Source organism: Oncorhynchus nerka, linkage group LG25, assembly GCF_034236695.1.
Source record: "Oncorhynchus nerka isolate Pitt River linkage group LG25, Oner_Uvic_2.0, whole genome shotgun sequence".
NCBI lineage: Eukaryota > Metazoa > Chordata > Actinopteri > Salmoniformes > Salmonidae > Oncorhynchus > Oncorhynchus nerka.
Window position 1 is genome coordinate 25,684,268 of NC_088420.1, and position 14,628 is coordinate 25,698,895.

The 14,628-nt window shown below is 44.0% G+C and overlaps 1 protein-coding gene across 8 annotated transcripts in view; it reads left to right on the forward strand.

The window, feature by feature from the left end:
• LOC115109277 (A-kinase anchor protein 13) overlaps window positions 1-14,628 on the forward strand; it is a 172,187-nt gene that overhangs the window by 72,868 nt on the left and 84,691 nt on the right. For all 8 annotated transcript variants that reach the window (XM_065009693.1, XM_065009699.1, XM_065009695.1 and 5 more), the window contains exons 3-4: window positions 4,724-4,877; window positions 8,179-8,502. In XM_065009693.1, the coding sequence (XP_064865765.1) occupies window positions 4,724-4,877; window positions 8,179-8,502 (478 nt within the window). The remainder of the gene's footprint in view (window positions 1-4,723; window positions 4,878-8,178; window positions 8,503-14,628) is intronic.

Consider the following 14,628-nt stretch of genomic DNA (forward strand, 5'->3'; position numbering starts at 1 on the left):
CACTTAAACAACACAATGTAACTCTAAGTCAATCACACTTCTATGAAATCAAACTGTCCACTTAGGAAGCAACACTGATTGACAATACATTTCACATGCTGTTGTGCAAATGGAATAGACAACAGGTGGAAATTATAGGCAATTAGCAAGACACACCCAATAAAGGAGTGGTTCTGCAGGTGGTGACCACAGACCCATTCTCAGTTCCTATGCTTCCTGGCTGATGTTTTGGTCACTTTTGAATGCTGGAGGTGCTTTCACTCTAGTGGTAGCATGAGACGGAGTCTAAAACCCACACAAGTGGCTCAGGTAGTGCAGCTCATCCAGGAAGGCACATCAATGCGAGCTGTGGCAAGAAGGTTTGCTGTGTCTGTCAGCGTAGTGTCCAGAGCATGGAGGCGCTACCAGGAGACAGGCCAGTACATCAGGAGACGTGGAGGAGGCCGTAGGAGGGCAACAACCCAGCAGCAGGACTGCTACCTCCGCCTTTGTGCAAGGAGCCCTGCCAGAGCCCTGCAAAATTACCTCCAGCAGGCCACAAATGTGCAAATGTGCAGAAACAGACTCCATGAGGGTGGTATGAGGGCCCGATGTCCACAGGTGGGGGTTGTGCTTACAGCCCAACACCGTGCAGGACGTTTGGCATTTGCCAGAGAACACCAAGATTGGCAAATTCGCCACTGGCGCCCTGTGCTCTTCACAGATGAAAGCAGGTTCACACTGATTACATGTGACAGACGTGACAGAGTCTGGAGACGCCGTAGAGAACGTTCTGATGCCTGCAACATCCTCCAGCATGACCGGTTTGACGGTGGGTCAGTCATGGTGTGGGGTGGCATTTCTTTGGGGGGCCGCACAGCCCTCCATGTGCTCGCCAGAGGTAGCCTGACTGCCATTAGGTACCGAGATGAGATCCTCAGAACCCTTGTGAGACCATATGCTGGTGCGGTTGGCCCTGGGTTCCTCCTAATGCAAGACAATGCTAGACCTCATGTGGTTGGAGTGTGTCAGCAGTTCCTGCAAGAGGAAGGCATTGATGCTATGGACTGGCCCGCCCGTTCCCCAGACCTGAATCCAATTGAGCACATCTGGGACATCATGTCTCGCTCCATCCACCAACGCCACGTTGCCCCACAGACTGTCCAGGAGTTGGCGGATGCTTTAGTCCAGGTCTGGGAGGAGATCCCTCAGGAGACCATCCGCCACCTCATCAGGTGCATGCCCAGGCGTTATAGGGAGGTCATACAGGCACATGGAGGCCACACACACTACTGAGTCTCATTTTGACTTGTTTTAAGGACATTACATCAAAGTTGGATCAGCCTGTAGTGTGGTTTTCCACTTTAATTTTGAGTGTGACTCCAAATCCAGACCTCCATGGGTTGATAAATTTGATTTCCATTGATCATTTTTGTGTGATTTTGTTGTCAGCATATTCAACTATGTAAAGAAAAAAGTATTTAATAAGAATATTTCATTCATTCAGATCTAGGATGTGTTATTTTAGTGTTCCCTTAATTTTTTTGAGCGGTGTATATATATAACAATTCACTCTAATGTCAAAGTGGAAGAACAATTATATACACTACCGTTCAAAAGTTTGGGGTCACTTAGAAATGTCCATGAAAACATACTTGAAATGAGTTGCAAAATGAATAGGAAATATAGTCAAGATGTTGACCAGGATATAAATAATGATTTTTAATTGAAATAATAATTGTGTCCTTCAAACGTTGCTTTCGTCAAAGAATCCTCCATTTGCAGCAATTATAGCCTTGCAGACCTTTGGCATTCTAGTTGTACATTTGTTGAGGTAATCTGAAGAGATTTCACCCCATGCTTTCTGAAGCACCTCCCACAAATTGGATTGGTTTGATGGGTACTTCTTACTTACGGTCAAGCTGCTCCCACAACAGCTCAATAGTGTTGAAATCCGGTGACTGTACTGGCCACTCCATTATAGACTGAATACCAGCTTACAGCTTCTTCCCTAAATAGTTATTGCATAGTTTGGAGCTGTGCTTTGGGTCATTGTCCTGTTGTAGGAGGAAATGGTCTCCAATTAAGCACCGTCCACAGGATATGGCATGGCGTTGCAAAATGGAGTGATAGCCTTCCTTCTTCAACATCCATTTTACCCTGTACAAATCCCCCACTTATCTACCACTAAAGCACTCCCAGACCATCACATTGCCTCCACCATGCTTGACAGATGGCGTCAAGCACTCCTCCAGCATCTTTTCATTTTTTCTGCGTCTCACAAACGTTCTTCTTTGTGATCCGAAAACCTCAAACTTAGATTTGTCTGTCCATAACACTTTTTTTCCAGTCTTCCTCTGTCCAGTGTCTGTGTTATTTTGCCCATCTTAATCTTTTCTTTTTATTGGCCAGTCTGAGATATGGCTTTTTCTTTGCAACTCTGCCTTGAAGGCCAGCATCCCGGAGTCGCCTGTTCACTGTTGACGTTGAGACTGGTGTTTTGCGGGTTTTATTTAATGAAGCTGCCAGTTGAGGACTTGCGAGTCGTCTATTTCTCAAACTAGACACTAATGTCCTTGTTCTCTTGCTCAGTTGTGCACGGGGGCCTCCAACTCCTCTTTCTATTCTGGTTAGGGACAGTTTGTGCTGTACTGTGAAGGGAGTAGTACACAGAATTGCACGATATCTTCAGTTTCTTGTAAATTTTTTGCATGGAATAGCCTTCATTTCTCAGAACAAGAATAGACTTTCAGAAGGAAGTTCTTTGTTTCTGGCCATTTTGAGCCTGTAATCAAACTCACAAATGCTGATGCTCCAGATACTCAACTGGTCTAAAGAAGGCCAGTTTAATTGCTTCTTTAATCAGGGCAACAGTTTTCAGCTGTGTAACATAATTTTGAAAGGGCTTTCTAATGATCAATTAGCCTTTTTAAAAGGATAAACTTGGATTAGCTAACACAATGTGCCATTGGAACACAGGAGTGATGGTTGCTGATAATGGGCCTCTGTACTCCATTGTAGATTTTCCATAAACAATCAGCTGTTTCCAGCTACAGTAGTCATTCACAACATTAACAATGTCTACACTGTATTTCTGATCAATTTGATGTTCTTTTAATGGACAAAAAAATGTGTTTTTCTTTAAAAAAACAAGAACATTTCTAAGTGACCCCAAACTTTTGAATGGTATTGTATATATATTTTAAGATGAATGAAAATGTGAAAACTGAAATATATTTGTTGCCTAAGTATTCAGCCCCTTTGTTTAGGAAACCCTAAATTAGTTCAGTCGTAAAATTTGGCTTAACAAATCCCATAATAAGTAACATGTACTCACTGAAATAATAGTGGTTGACATGATTTTTGAATGACCTACCCTTCCTTTGTCCCCCATACGTACAACATCTGTAATGTCCCTCAGTCAATTATTAAATTTCAATCACAGATTCTATTACAAATACCAGGGAACTTTTCGAAAGCCTCGTAAAGAAGGGCAGTGATTGGTTGATGGTTACCAATATCAAATCAGACATTGAATATTCCTTTAAGCATGGTCAAGTCAATAATTATGCTGTGGATTACAGTATGTATTAAACCACCCAGACACAAATATACAGTCGTCCTTCTGAACTGAGTTGCAGGGAAGGAATGAAACTTCTCGGGGATATTACCATAAGGCCATTAGTGATTTTAAATCAGTTACGTAGTTTAATGGCAGTGATGGGAGAAAACTGAGGATGAAACTCAACAACTCAATATTACAAACATGTTCTTAATGTTTGGTAGACTCTGTGTATACTGGAGTTGATTACCAAGAAGACAGTGCATGTTCCTGAGTGGCCAAGTTACAGTTTTGATTTAAGTCTGCTTGAAAAAATATGTCAAGACTTGAAAATTACTGTCTAGCTATGATCCCCAACATCCTGACAGATGTTGAAGAATGATGAAAAGAATAATGGGCTAATATTGCACAATCCAGGTGTGTAAAGCTCTTAGTGACTTACCCAAGAAGACTCGTAGCTGTAAACGCTGCCAGAGGGGTTTCTAACATGTATTGACTCAGGGAGCTGAATACTTATGTAACGCCTATATTTAGTTATTGAATTGCTATCGATCTTTTAAAAATGTTTTAAAATCTTTAACTTTCACATTAAATAGTATTTTATGTAGATTGTTGACAAATAATACAATTAAATCCATTTTATTCCCCCTTTGTAACACAATAAAATGTGAAGAGATCCAAGGAGTGTGAATACTTTTGCAAGGCACTGTGCATGGCAAAAGAGTAATTGACTACTGGAAACACTACCTAGATTTGAATTGAATTCAACTACCACCAAGCTACTGCAAAATGTAATTCAATTACTAGTTGAACTACATGTAGTTCACTACTCCCCAACACTGGTACACACACATTTTCTTACGCAATACACTGTAATTAAATAAGGCAGGGTAATTATTGTTTTAGCAGGGTTTGTTTTTCTGTATACAGTAGAGTGTTCCAACCTACATTACAGGTTGATAGTGATATAACAAAACCCAGCCTCTTCCTACTATAATAGACAGGTGTTGATACCTGCCCACCATGATCTTAATGTTCTCTGTTTCTGTTTGGGTTTCTCCTCTGGTTTATTTGCCATGCTGTTGCAATCTCTGACAATGTAAGCTATTAGTTAAAACTATGTAAATCAAACTTTGTAGATCAAATGAATAACTGTATTTCTATTTGTCTGTCTTGTTCCAGGGTGAGTGTCTTCTGACGGTGCAGCTGGGTGATGGAGAGCGTTTGGAGGATGAGGAGGATGTAGAGTTCTACCTGCTTTTTGCTGGCACCACCCAGAGGCACCTGACCAGTACCTTGAGGATAAGCCATGTCACCCTACAGGCTGTGTGCCCAGGTAAATTCCACCATGCACCACACACACAACTGGTTGCTAGATCTGATGCTGGACAGTCGTACTGGTGGTGGCAGATCCGTTTGGATTAACCTAATCTTTTATGATTACACACACACACACATAATGTGGTTCTATCCTCGTGGGGACCTACAATTCTATTCCATTAAATTCTATTTTCCCTGACCCTAAAGCACAGGAGGTTGGTGGCACCTTAATTGGGGAGGACAGGCACTTGGTAATGGCTAGAGTGGAATAGGTGGAAATGTATCAACAACAAACACATGGCTACCATTTGCCCCTTTTTAGCCATTATTATGAGCCGACCTCACCTCAGCAGCCTCCGTTGCCCTAAACCTAACCCTAATTGTAACACTAAACCTAACCCTAATTGTAACACTAAACCTCACCCCTAAGCTTAAAATAGCCTTTGTCCACATGTGGATGTGGGAAATGTCCCCACAAGGGAGATTACTTTCCTTGTTTTACTATCCTTGTTTTACTATACACACACACACACACACACACACACACACACACACACACACACACACACACACACACACACACACACACACACACACACACACACAGCATATGTTTTACTATCCTTGTGGGGACCTAAAATTGATTACCATTCAAAATCCTAGTTTCTCTTATCCTAACCCTAATTCTAACCCTAAACTTAATTCCTAGGCCTAAAATAGCCTTTGTCCCCACGAGGGATAATTGTCCTTGTTTTACTATCTTTGTGGGGACTTTGGAGAATTTCCGGTGCCCACGAGGATAGTAATACACACACACCCCGCTCTTCATGGGCACAGAGAGACATTTCCAGCTAATGATTTGTGCTTTATGGTTCCACTGAAATGGGATGAGCCTCTTGGCAGCTGCCACAGGAAAGTAGCATTTGTAAATGACTGCTTCTCTCCTAGATGTATGCCATCTTGCTTTTTTCACAGTCATGGAAATACATTGTTATAATGCGAGAACATTGCTCAATAATTACAGTCGTATGAAAAAGTTTGGGCACCCCTGACAATTTCCATGATTTCCATTTATAAATGGGTGTTTGGATCAGCAATTTCATTTTGATCTATCAAATAACTGATGGACACAGTAATATTTCAGTAGTGAAATGAGGTTTATTGGATTAACAGAAAATGTGCAATATGCATCAAAACTAAATTAGACTGGTGCATAAATTTGGGCACCCCAGTAGAAAAATCACATCAATATTTAGTAGAGCCTCCTTTTGCTAAAATAACAGCCTCTAGACGCTTCCCATAGCCTCTAATGAGTGTCTGGATTCTGGATGAAGGTATTTTGGACCATTCCTCCTTACAAAACATCTCCAGCTCAGTTAGGTTTGATGGTTGCCGAGCATGGACAGCCTGCTTCAAATCATCCCACAGATTCTCAATGATATTCAGGTCTAGGGACTGGGATGGCCATTCCAGAACATTGTACTTGTTCCTCTGCATAAATGCCCGGGTAGATTTTGAGCAGTGTTTTGGGTCATTGTCTTGTTGAAATATCCAGCCCCGGCGTAACTTCAACTTTGTGACTGATTCTTCAACATTATTCCCAAGAATCTGCTGATATTGAGTGGAATCCATGTGACCCTCAACTTGAACAAGATTCCCAGTACTGGCACTGACCACACAGCCCCACAGCATGATGGAACCCCCACCAAATTTTACTGTGGGTAGCAAGTGTTTTTCTTGGAACGCTGTGTTCTTTTGCCGCCATGCATAACGTCCTTTGTTATGACCAAATAACTCAATCTTTGTTTCATCAGTCCACAGCACCTTATTCCAAAATGAAGCTGGCTTGTCCAAATGTGCGTTTGCATACCTCAAGCGACTCTGTTTGTGGCGTGTGCAGAAAAGGCTTCTTCCGCATTACTCTCCCATACAGCTTCTCCTTGTGCAAAGTGCGCTGAATTGTTGAACGATGCACATTGACACCATCTGCAGCAAGATGATGTTGTAGGTCTTTGGAGGTGGTCTGTGGACTGTTTTTGACCGTTCTCACCATCCTTCGCCTTTGCCTCTCTGATATTTTACTTGGCCTGCCACTTCTGGCCTTAACAAGAACTGTGCCTGTGGTCTTCCATTTCCTCACTATGTTCCTCACAGTGGACACTGACAGCTTAAATCTCTGCGATAGCTTTTTGTAGCCTTCCTCTAAACCATAATGTTGAATAATATTTGTTTTCAGGTCATTTGAGAGTTGTTTTGAGGCCCCCATGTTGCCACTCTTCAGAGCAGAGTCAAAGAGAACAACAACTTGCAATTGGCCTTAAATACCTTTTCTCATGATTGGATGCACTTGTCTATGAAGTTCAAGGCTTAATGAGCTCACCAAACCAATTGTGTGTTCCAATGAATCAGTGCTAAGTAGTTACAGGTATTCAAATCAACAGAATGACAAGGCTGCCCACATTTTTGCATAGCCTATTTTTCACATCTGATTTAATTCTGATTTCATACAACTTAATATTGCTACACTAAAAATCTTTGTCTGGACAATACCCCAGTACTCAGCTTTTATTAGAAAATGAATGGCATGCCACTGTGATCATTTTCTGTGACGACAGAGTCAATTATTATGCAGCCTCAGAGGGGTGCCCAAACTTTTTCATACGACTGTATATCTATCTGTCTGGTTGTTGGCAATAAACCATGTTTTCATCAAAGGGCTGTTTATGTCTAGGCAGCCTTACCAGAAGAAGACTTGGTGATAAAACAAAAATATATTTAGGTGTTTTTGTCTTTCACCCTGAGCAGAATGCAGGGTCCATGTAAAACATGGCTGAAGTGGCATATTGATGATGGTATGATGGCTGCCCTAGCTTCGATTTATCGGTCTGTTTAATGGTCCACTGGGATGGAGGCTAGATTCATGTTTGTCTGCTTTGAAACCTGCTGACCCCATGCAGCCAAGTTATTTGGGCAAGCAACGTGGCAGTTACTCTGTCATTCCCACCCATATTAGCTGACTAGAGACATACATGCTAAAGGCTTCCTTTTCATTTCTCTGTGGTTTTTAGAACTATTCACTGACAAATAGTGTTTAATGTTTGGACTTTGTGCATCTTAGCAACCAGAGAAGCCACAGAACTCAAGCCAGCATTGCAGCAGGACAGTGGAGCTTGAACATGGTTTTCTCTGTTCTTCTCTCTGGAGTCTGAGCTGTAGGGACACACTGTAAACTCACTGTAAACTCACACTGTAAAGTATATTTGGCATGTTTGAAGCACGTGTGCAGGTTATATTAACCCTCCATCCTCTCTCCCCAGCCCATGACTGCTGTGAGTCGGTGCAGGTCACGCTGTGCTCTGCGCGGTCTGATGGCTCGGTGGACCCTGTGGCCGAGGAGCGCTTCCAATTCGTCCAGGACCTGGCCTTCGACATGGCCCAGTTCCTGGTGAGCGCTGCAGGGCGGGCCGACGGTCTGGAGGGGGCTCTGCTGCTGGATGAGTGCCAGATCCCCCTGCAGGAGTGTGAGAGACTAGACGAGAGCCTCTCCCTGGCACTCAGACAGCTGGCCCTGCCCCAGGGGTGGAGCGTCCTGGGCTCCAACGTAGGCACACCACCAGGCCCCAACCTGGACAACAGCATTGGTGAGTAGGGATGGGGTCTCTACTTTGTGTGTCTCTGTGCGTCTACCTCTGTATGTTTCTCACAGTTTAGTGTTGCAGCACGGTCTGTCTGTACATTATTATGCCTTATACCCTCTTAATGTGCCTGTAGATTTCCTACTGTATGTGTTGCTGTGTTCTGTTCACACCTCAGTGAGGTAATTAGGGAACATTTGTTGTTTCCACCGAGAGATGATTTGGCCTGGGTCCCATTCCGCTGTGTGAGTAGTGGAGCATGCCCACCAGGTGGTTCACTAATGATACTCCAGCTCCGCCTGTGCATTAATGTTCGCAACAGCCACCTACGGCTTTAGGATAAAGATCCACTCCAGCTAACGGCCAATCAGAGGTCACTTTATTCATTTTGTGTTTTTTTTGGAGGGGCTCTGACATGTGTAACTACTTTCAGTCAAACTGCAGCGATTCTGTTAATTGGCACACAGAGGGTCCTGACAGAGGAGAGAGTCTGACTAGAGAAGTCTACCCTAGAAAGGAGAGGAAGGGCTTTAGCTGAGAGAGCAGTGTCCCCTGGGATAGCACCAGTTCTCCACTCCTGATGTTCATGTGTACACCCACTTTATTTCCTCTGTGTTTCTGTTTTCTGCTCATATTGGGTCATCATCATAAATCAGGAATGCAATGTCAGATATGCTAAAAACAAACATTCCCACCCAATTAATAAGTAGGCAGTAACACACAGTGTTTATATGGTCTATTAACCAGAGCCTGGGACATATTCTGGAGCACAAAAGGGGACATTTGGGATAAATGTCAGCTCTGGTCAGAGCTGACTTGTACTTGTTTCATTTGGAGCCAGTAAGCCTCTTCTTGTCAGTAGAGTGTTAGTGTGCTATCACCTCTCTCTCTGCTCCTCTCCTCTCCTCTCTCTCTACTCCTCTCTTCTCTCTCCTCTGCTCCCCTCCCCTCTTCTATCTCTTCTCCTCTCTTCTCTCTCTCTGCTTCCCTCTTTCTCTGCTCCCCTCTCTCCTTGCGTCTCTCTGCTCCCCTCTCCTCCCCTCTCTCTCTGCTCCTCTCTCCTCTCCTCCCCTCTCTCTCTGCTCCTCTCCTCCCTTCTCTCTCTGCTCCTCTCTCTCTGCACCAGTAATAAGAGATTGTGGTAAAGGAGGAAAAACCTCGTATTTTAGGATGAAATAATTGTGCACGAACAGTCATGAAAAAACTAGAGGCAGATGAGACAGACAGGCAGCCCTTTCAGCCACTTGAATGTATGTGTAACGGCTTTCTTCTATCTCCTCCTCTGACGAAGAGGTGTAGCAAGGATCGGACCAAAATGCAGCGTGGTGGTTACTCATGTTCTTTAATGAAAAAATGAACTATACATGAAATAACCAAATATACAAAACAACAAACGGACCGTGAAAACCTATACAGCCTATCTTGTGACAACAAACACAAAGACAGGAACAATCACCCACAAAACACTCAAAGAATATGGCTTCCTAAATATGGTTCCCAATCAGAGACAACGAAAATCACCTGCCTCTGATTAAGAACCGCCTCAAGGCAACCATAGACTTTCCTAGACAACCCTACTCAGCCACAATCCCAATACCTACTAAAACCCCAATACAAAAACACACCACAAAATAAACCCATGTCACACCCTGGCCTGACCAAATAACTAAAGAAAACACAAAATACTAAGACCAAGGCGTGACGGTATTGCCCTATAGCAATATACTGTAATAGTATAGGACCCATAGGTCATGATGAAAACTATTGGCTCCTGCTGGGTAATTTGGAACACCGTACTGGAGAAGACAGATTAAACAAGACATTTCTGTTTTCTAACATTGTCAGTGCTTAGCAATTATAATCCATCATACACATATCTTTAGTTAAGAATGTAAACTCCAGGCTTATTTGATATTTACAGCAATACTACAGAAAGCCATTTGAAGGACCTTTCAGTCCTTTGTGCTTCTCATCCCCTGAGACTTTTGTTGACATAGGCACATATGAGCTGTGTCCCAATTGACGAGGATGCTGCCTCCCAATCCCAAGGTACCTTAAAGTGCTGCCTTCTAAGGCGCCTTCATTCAGGTTGTGACTACAGGGAGTAAAGCTATGACCGGAAGTGACTTTTGTAGCAGGTTAGGAGAGCATTTTATCTAACTCTGTCTGAACCTTTTCCTAACCTTAACCTAAGTCCCCAACCTGCCACTTTAATTATCATAACCTGCTGCGTAGATTCTCCTAACCTGCTATAAAAAGTCCTTCCGGTCGTAGTTGTACTCCGTCTAATCAGAACTCGTCATTCGGCTATTTTGAAGGTAATCCTTTGCCGGGGAGGCTAACCCACAACACCTTGTTTTTGTTCCAGTCAACAGTTCCTGTTGACATTAAGTTGAAGTAGCCTTCTAATCTAGTTAGATTGCATCATATCACCTTTCAATATTAGTTGTCAACTAATATAACACCACGTTATCTTGAACATCCGTGTCATTTAATAATATGCACGGGTGTGATGGTTTGATAGTATGAATTAATCACAATACGAGCCTACTTATTAGAAAAAACAATAGAAGCTCGAATGCAATATTAGCTTCACACTGAAACATCACTATTATGGTTATTAATAATTCCTAAACACTCAGTAAAATGGCTTATTTAGCTATGTAAAAAAAAAAAATCATAGCCTCTATCATGCATGCAAGCTTACCTGTCATGTCCACAACGATGGAGCAGCACACCAAGCAATATGTGAGAGGAGGACCCTATAACGTAGGATAATTATTCTGGTCGGTGTCAACTTAATTCATTAACAGGTACTGAGGAGATCGACTCTGTTACTTGTTTACATGTTATTCATGTCAGATATTTCAATTTTGGGATAGTTGTTCACTGAATTGCTAGCTCACCCGGCTACAGTGACTACGATGTAAACAAATGTCTCGCGCTCAGTGGAATGGGAATGCAATATCACGTGATGCTGCCTTGGGCCTTGTCCCAAATGGAAAGTGCTACCTACTAAGATAGGTTCATTTGGAAGCAGGTAGGCAGCAGGCAGCTGCCCTTTGGATCGGGACACAACCATGGTATGAATTCCAAAGCCCTAAAATCGGTATGCTGTGTACCCATGTCTGCGTCTAGTCTACCGTCTGTGTATTTAGCTTTGACTGATGACAGCTTGTAATACTAACAGAATGTGTTGAGTCCTCTAATGTTAGTTCCAATTCCTGCATTCTGTCAGAGCTGTGCCACTGACTGCTGATGTGGTGAGCAGTGCCTCTGTCTGGGTTGTAAACCAGTACCTCTGTCAGGAATAGATAAGAGGAACACAAAAACTCACAGAGCTAGAAGACTGAGCCCCTCCTATCAGCCTCTCAAAGGACTGCTTTGTCTTGTCCACTCAGTGATGGATATATCACTATTAAACACATTGGGATAGGTTTATAGTATCAGAATGGCTTTGATCCTTTTTTTCTCAGGGATTCAGCATGTAAGAGCACAGGGAGCTGCCTAGTAACAATGTACAGAACAAGCCAACAATGTATGGCGAGCTAGAAACACCTGTCAGATTGGCCGGTTTATATGCTTCAGGTGGTTCTGGGTCTGACGTGCACCCATATGAAAGCATGCTGTCCTCTATTTGGTAGGACATGTGAGCCTGCTTATATCCCCTGTGCTTTGCATCTCCTCCATTCCATTATTACCTGAGGTCTTCCCTGATAATATTTGATTCCAAAACTCTTTGATGTTTGAAAAAAGAAAAGGGGGAAAGATGAATGGTCCTTTTAGAATAGATGATGCTGCAGTCAGGTTAGGAACATTTCATTCCTCTCCCCAACCTGCCGGTAGAGTGGGCCAGCTGTTTAATGCCTTATCCAGCCCTGGCATTTCCTGAAGCTGGTCCAGGGCACCTTGGTGAGGCACAGTGAGCCTTGAAACTGGAGCTAGCAGCAGGCCACCTTGCCCAGAGGCTCTCTCTGTTAGCTGGCTCTGCTGGCACCGCCCAGTCTAGAGGCTCTCTCTGTTAGCTGGCTCTGCTGGCACCGCCCAGTCTAGAGGCTCTCTCTGTTAGCTGGCTCTGCTGGCACCGCCCAGTCTAGAGGCTCTCTCTGTTAGCTGGCTCTGCTGGCACCGCCCGGTCTAGAGGCCCTCTCTGTTAGCTGGCTCTGCTGGCACCGCCCGGTCTAGAGGCTCTCTCTGTTAGCTGGCTCTGCTGGCCCCGCCCGGTCTAGAGGCTCTCTCTGTTTGCTGGCTCTGCTGGCCCCGCCCGGTCTAGAGGCTCTCTCTGTTAGCTGGCTCTGCTGGCACCGCCCAGTCTAGAGGCTCTCTCTGTTAGCTGGCTCTGCTGGCCCCGCCCGGTCTAGAGGCTCTCTCTGTTAGCTGGCTCTGCTGGCACCGCCCGGTCTAGAGGCTCTCTCTGTTAGCTGGCTCTGCTGGCCCCGCCCGGTCTAGAGGCTCTCTCTGTTAGCTGGCTCTGCTGGCCCCGCCCGGTCTAGAGGCTCTCTCTGTTAGCTGGCTCTGCTGGCACCAACCGGCCCAGAGGCTCTCTCTGTTAGCTGGCTCTGCTGGCCCTACCAGGTCTAGAGGCTCTCTCTGTTAGCTGGCTCTGCTGGTACCAACCGGCCCAGAGGCTCTCTCTGTTAGCTGCATGATGGCACCGCCTGGCCTAGAGGCTGTCTTTGTTAGGTGGCTCTACTGGGTAAAATAAAGCACAGAGGGGCATTAATATCATGAAAAACGCAGAAAAACTCCTAAAGGCATATTTCATCCCTTGTCAAATCGGCTGCCAGCGCTCTAAATGCCAACAGAGGATCTGCTAGCATTCCAGCGCATCGCCCGGCGTCTATTAGACTGGGGGTTTGTGGGAGAAAAGTAGCCATGAGAATCCAGCACTGGTGGAAAATCTGATTCGTTAGTGTCTCTCCCTACTCCTGTAAGTGGTTGTTGGAGTGAGAGTTCTACCATAGAATGGGGCTGACAGAGAGGAAATGACGGCCCATGCTCATATTGTCTCTGTGTTTCTACAAATCAGATCCACTGAACTGAGTCTGTAGAGATCTGGAGCGGGGTTGATTTTATTTTTCACGTTGATAATTTCCCATCAATGAGTCTAGGCGTTCTCATCTGCCACTCTAGGCCATTGAGTTTATATTGTTTATTATGCATGCATTATGGTAAGTTTGGGTATTACAATTTCCTAACATTTGTTTTGTTCTTTTTGTCCTGTGTGTCTGTCAGTGTGATGAAATACAGTGCCTGTTTTTCTTGTTTTACTTCCCTTTTTCTCTGCCATCTTCTGACAGGAAAATGAGACCAAAACATAAAAACAGCCTCTATTCTGCAGTGGTGATTACAATCTCTGCTTCAAGTCTCCTGGGGCCTCATTTATCAACATTGTGTAGAAACTATTCTAAAATACTACTTACGAACAGAAATTAGAATGTTTGTACGCATTGAAAAAGTGTGATTTATCAAACAATCCTACGAGCGTCATACTCACAGTGGTAGGAGATGATAACTGTTGATAAATACCAATTCTTCTCAGTGCTCGTGCACAACCTTGGCTATTTGGTTCAAATCAAACTTTATTTGTCACATGTGCCGAATACAATACCGTGAAATGCTTACTTACAAGCCCGTAACCACCAGTGCAGTTCAAGAAAGAGTTAAGACAAGATTTACCAAATAAAATAAAAATTTTAAATGTTAAAATTAACACAATAAAATAACAATAACGAGGCTGTGTACAGGGGGTACCGGTACCGAGTCAGTGTGCGGAGGTACAGGTTGGTTGAGGTCATTTGTACATGTAGGTGGGGTGAAGTGACTATGCATAGATAATAAACAGCGAGTAGCAGCAGTGTAAAAACAAATGGGGGGTATGAATGTAAATAGTCCGGGTGGCCATTTGATGAATTGTTAAGCAGTCTTATGGCTTGGGTGTAGAGCTTTGACCCAGTGATGTACTGGGCCGTACGCATGATCCTATGTAGCGCCTTACAGTCAGATGCCGAGCAGTTGTCATACCAGGCGGTGATGCAACCCGTCAGGATGCTCTCGATGGTGCAGCTGTAGAACTTCTTGAGCAGCTGGGGACCCATGCCAAATGTTTTGAGTCTCCTGAGGGGGAAAAGG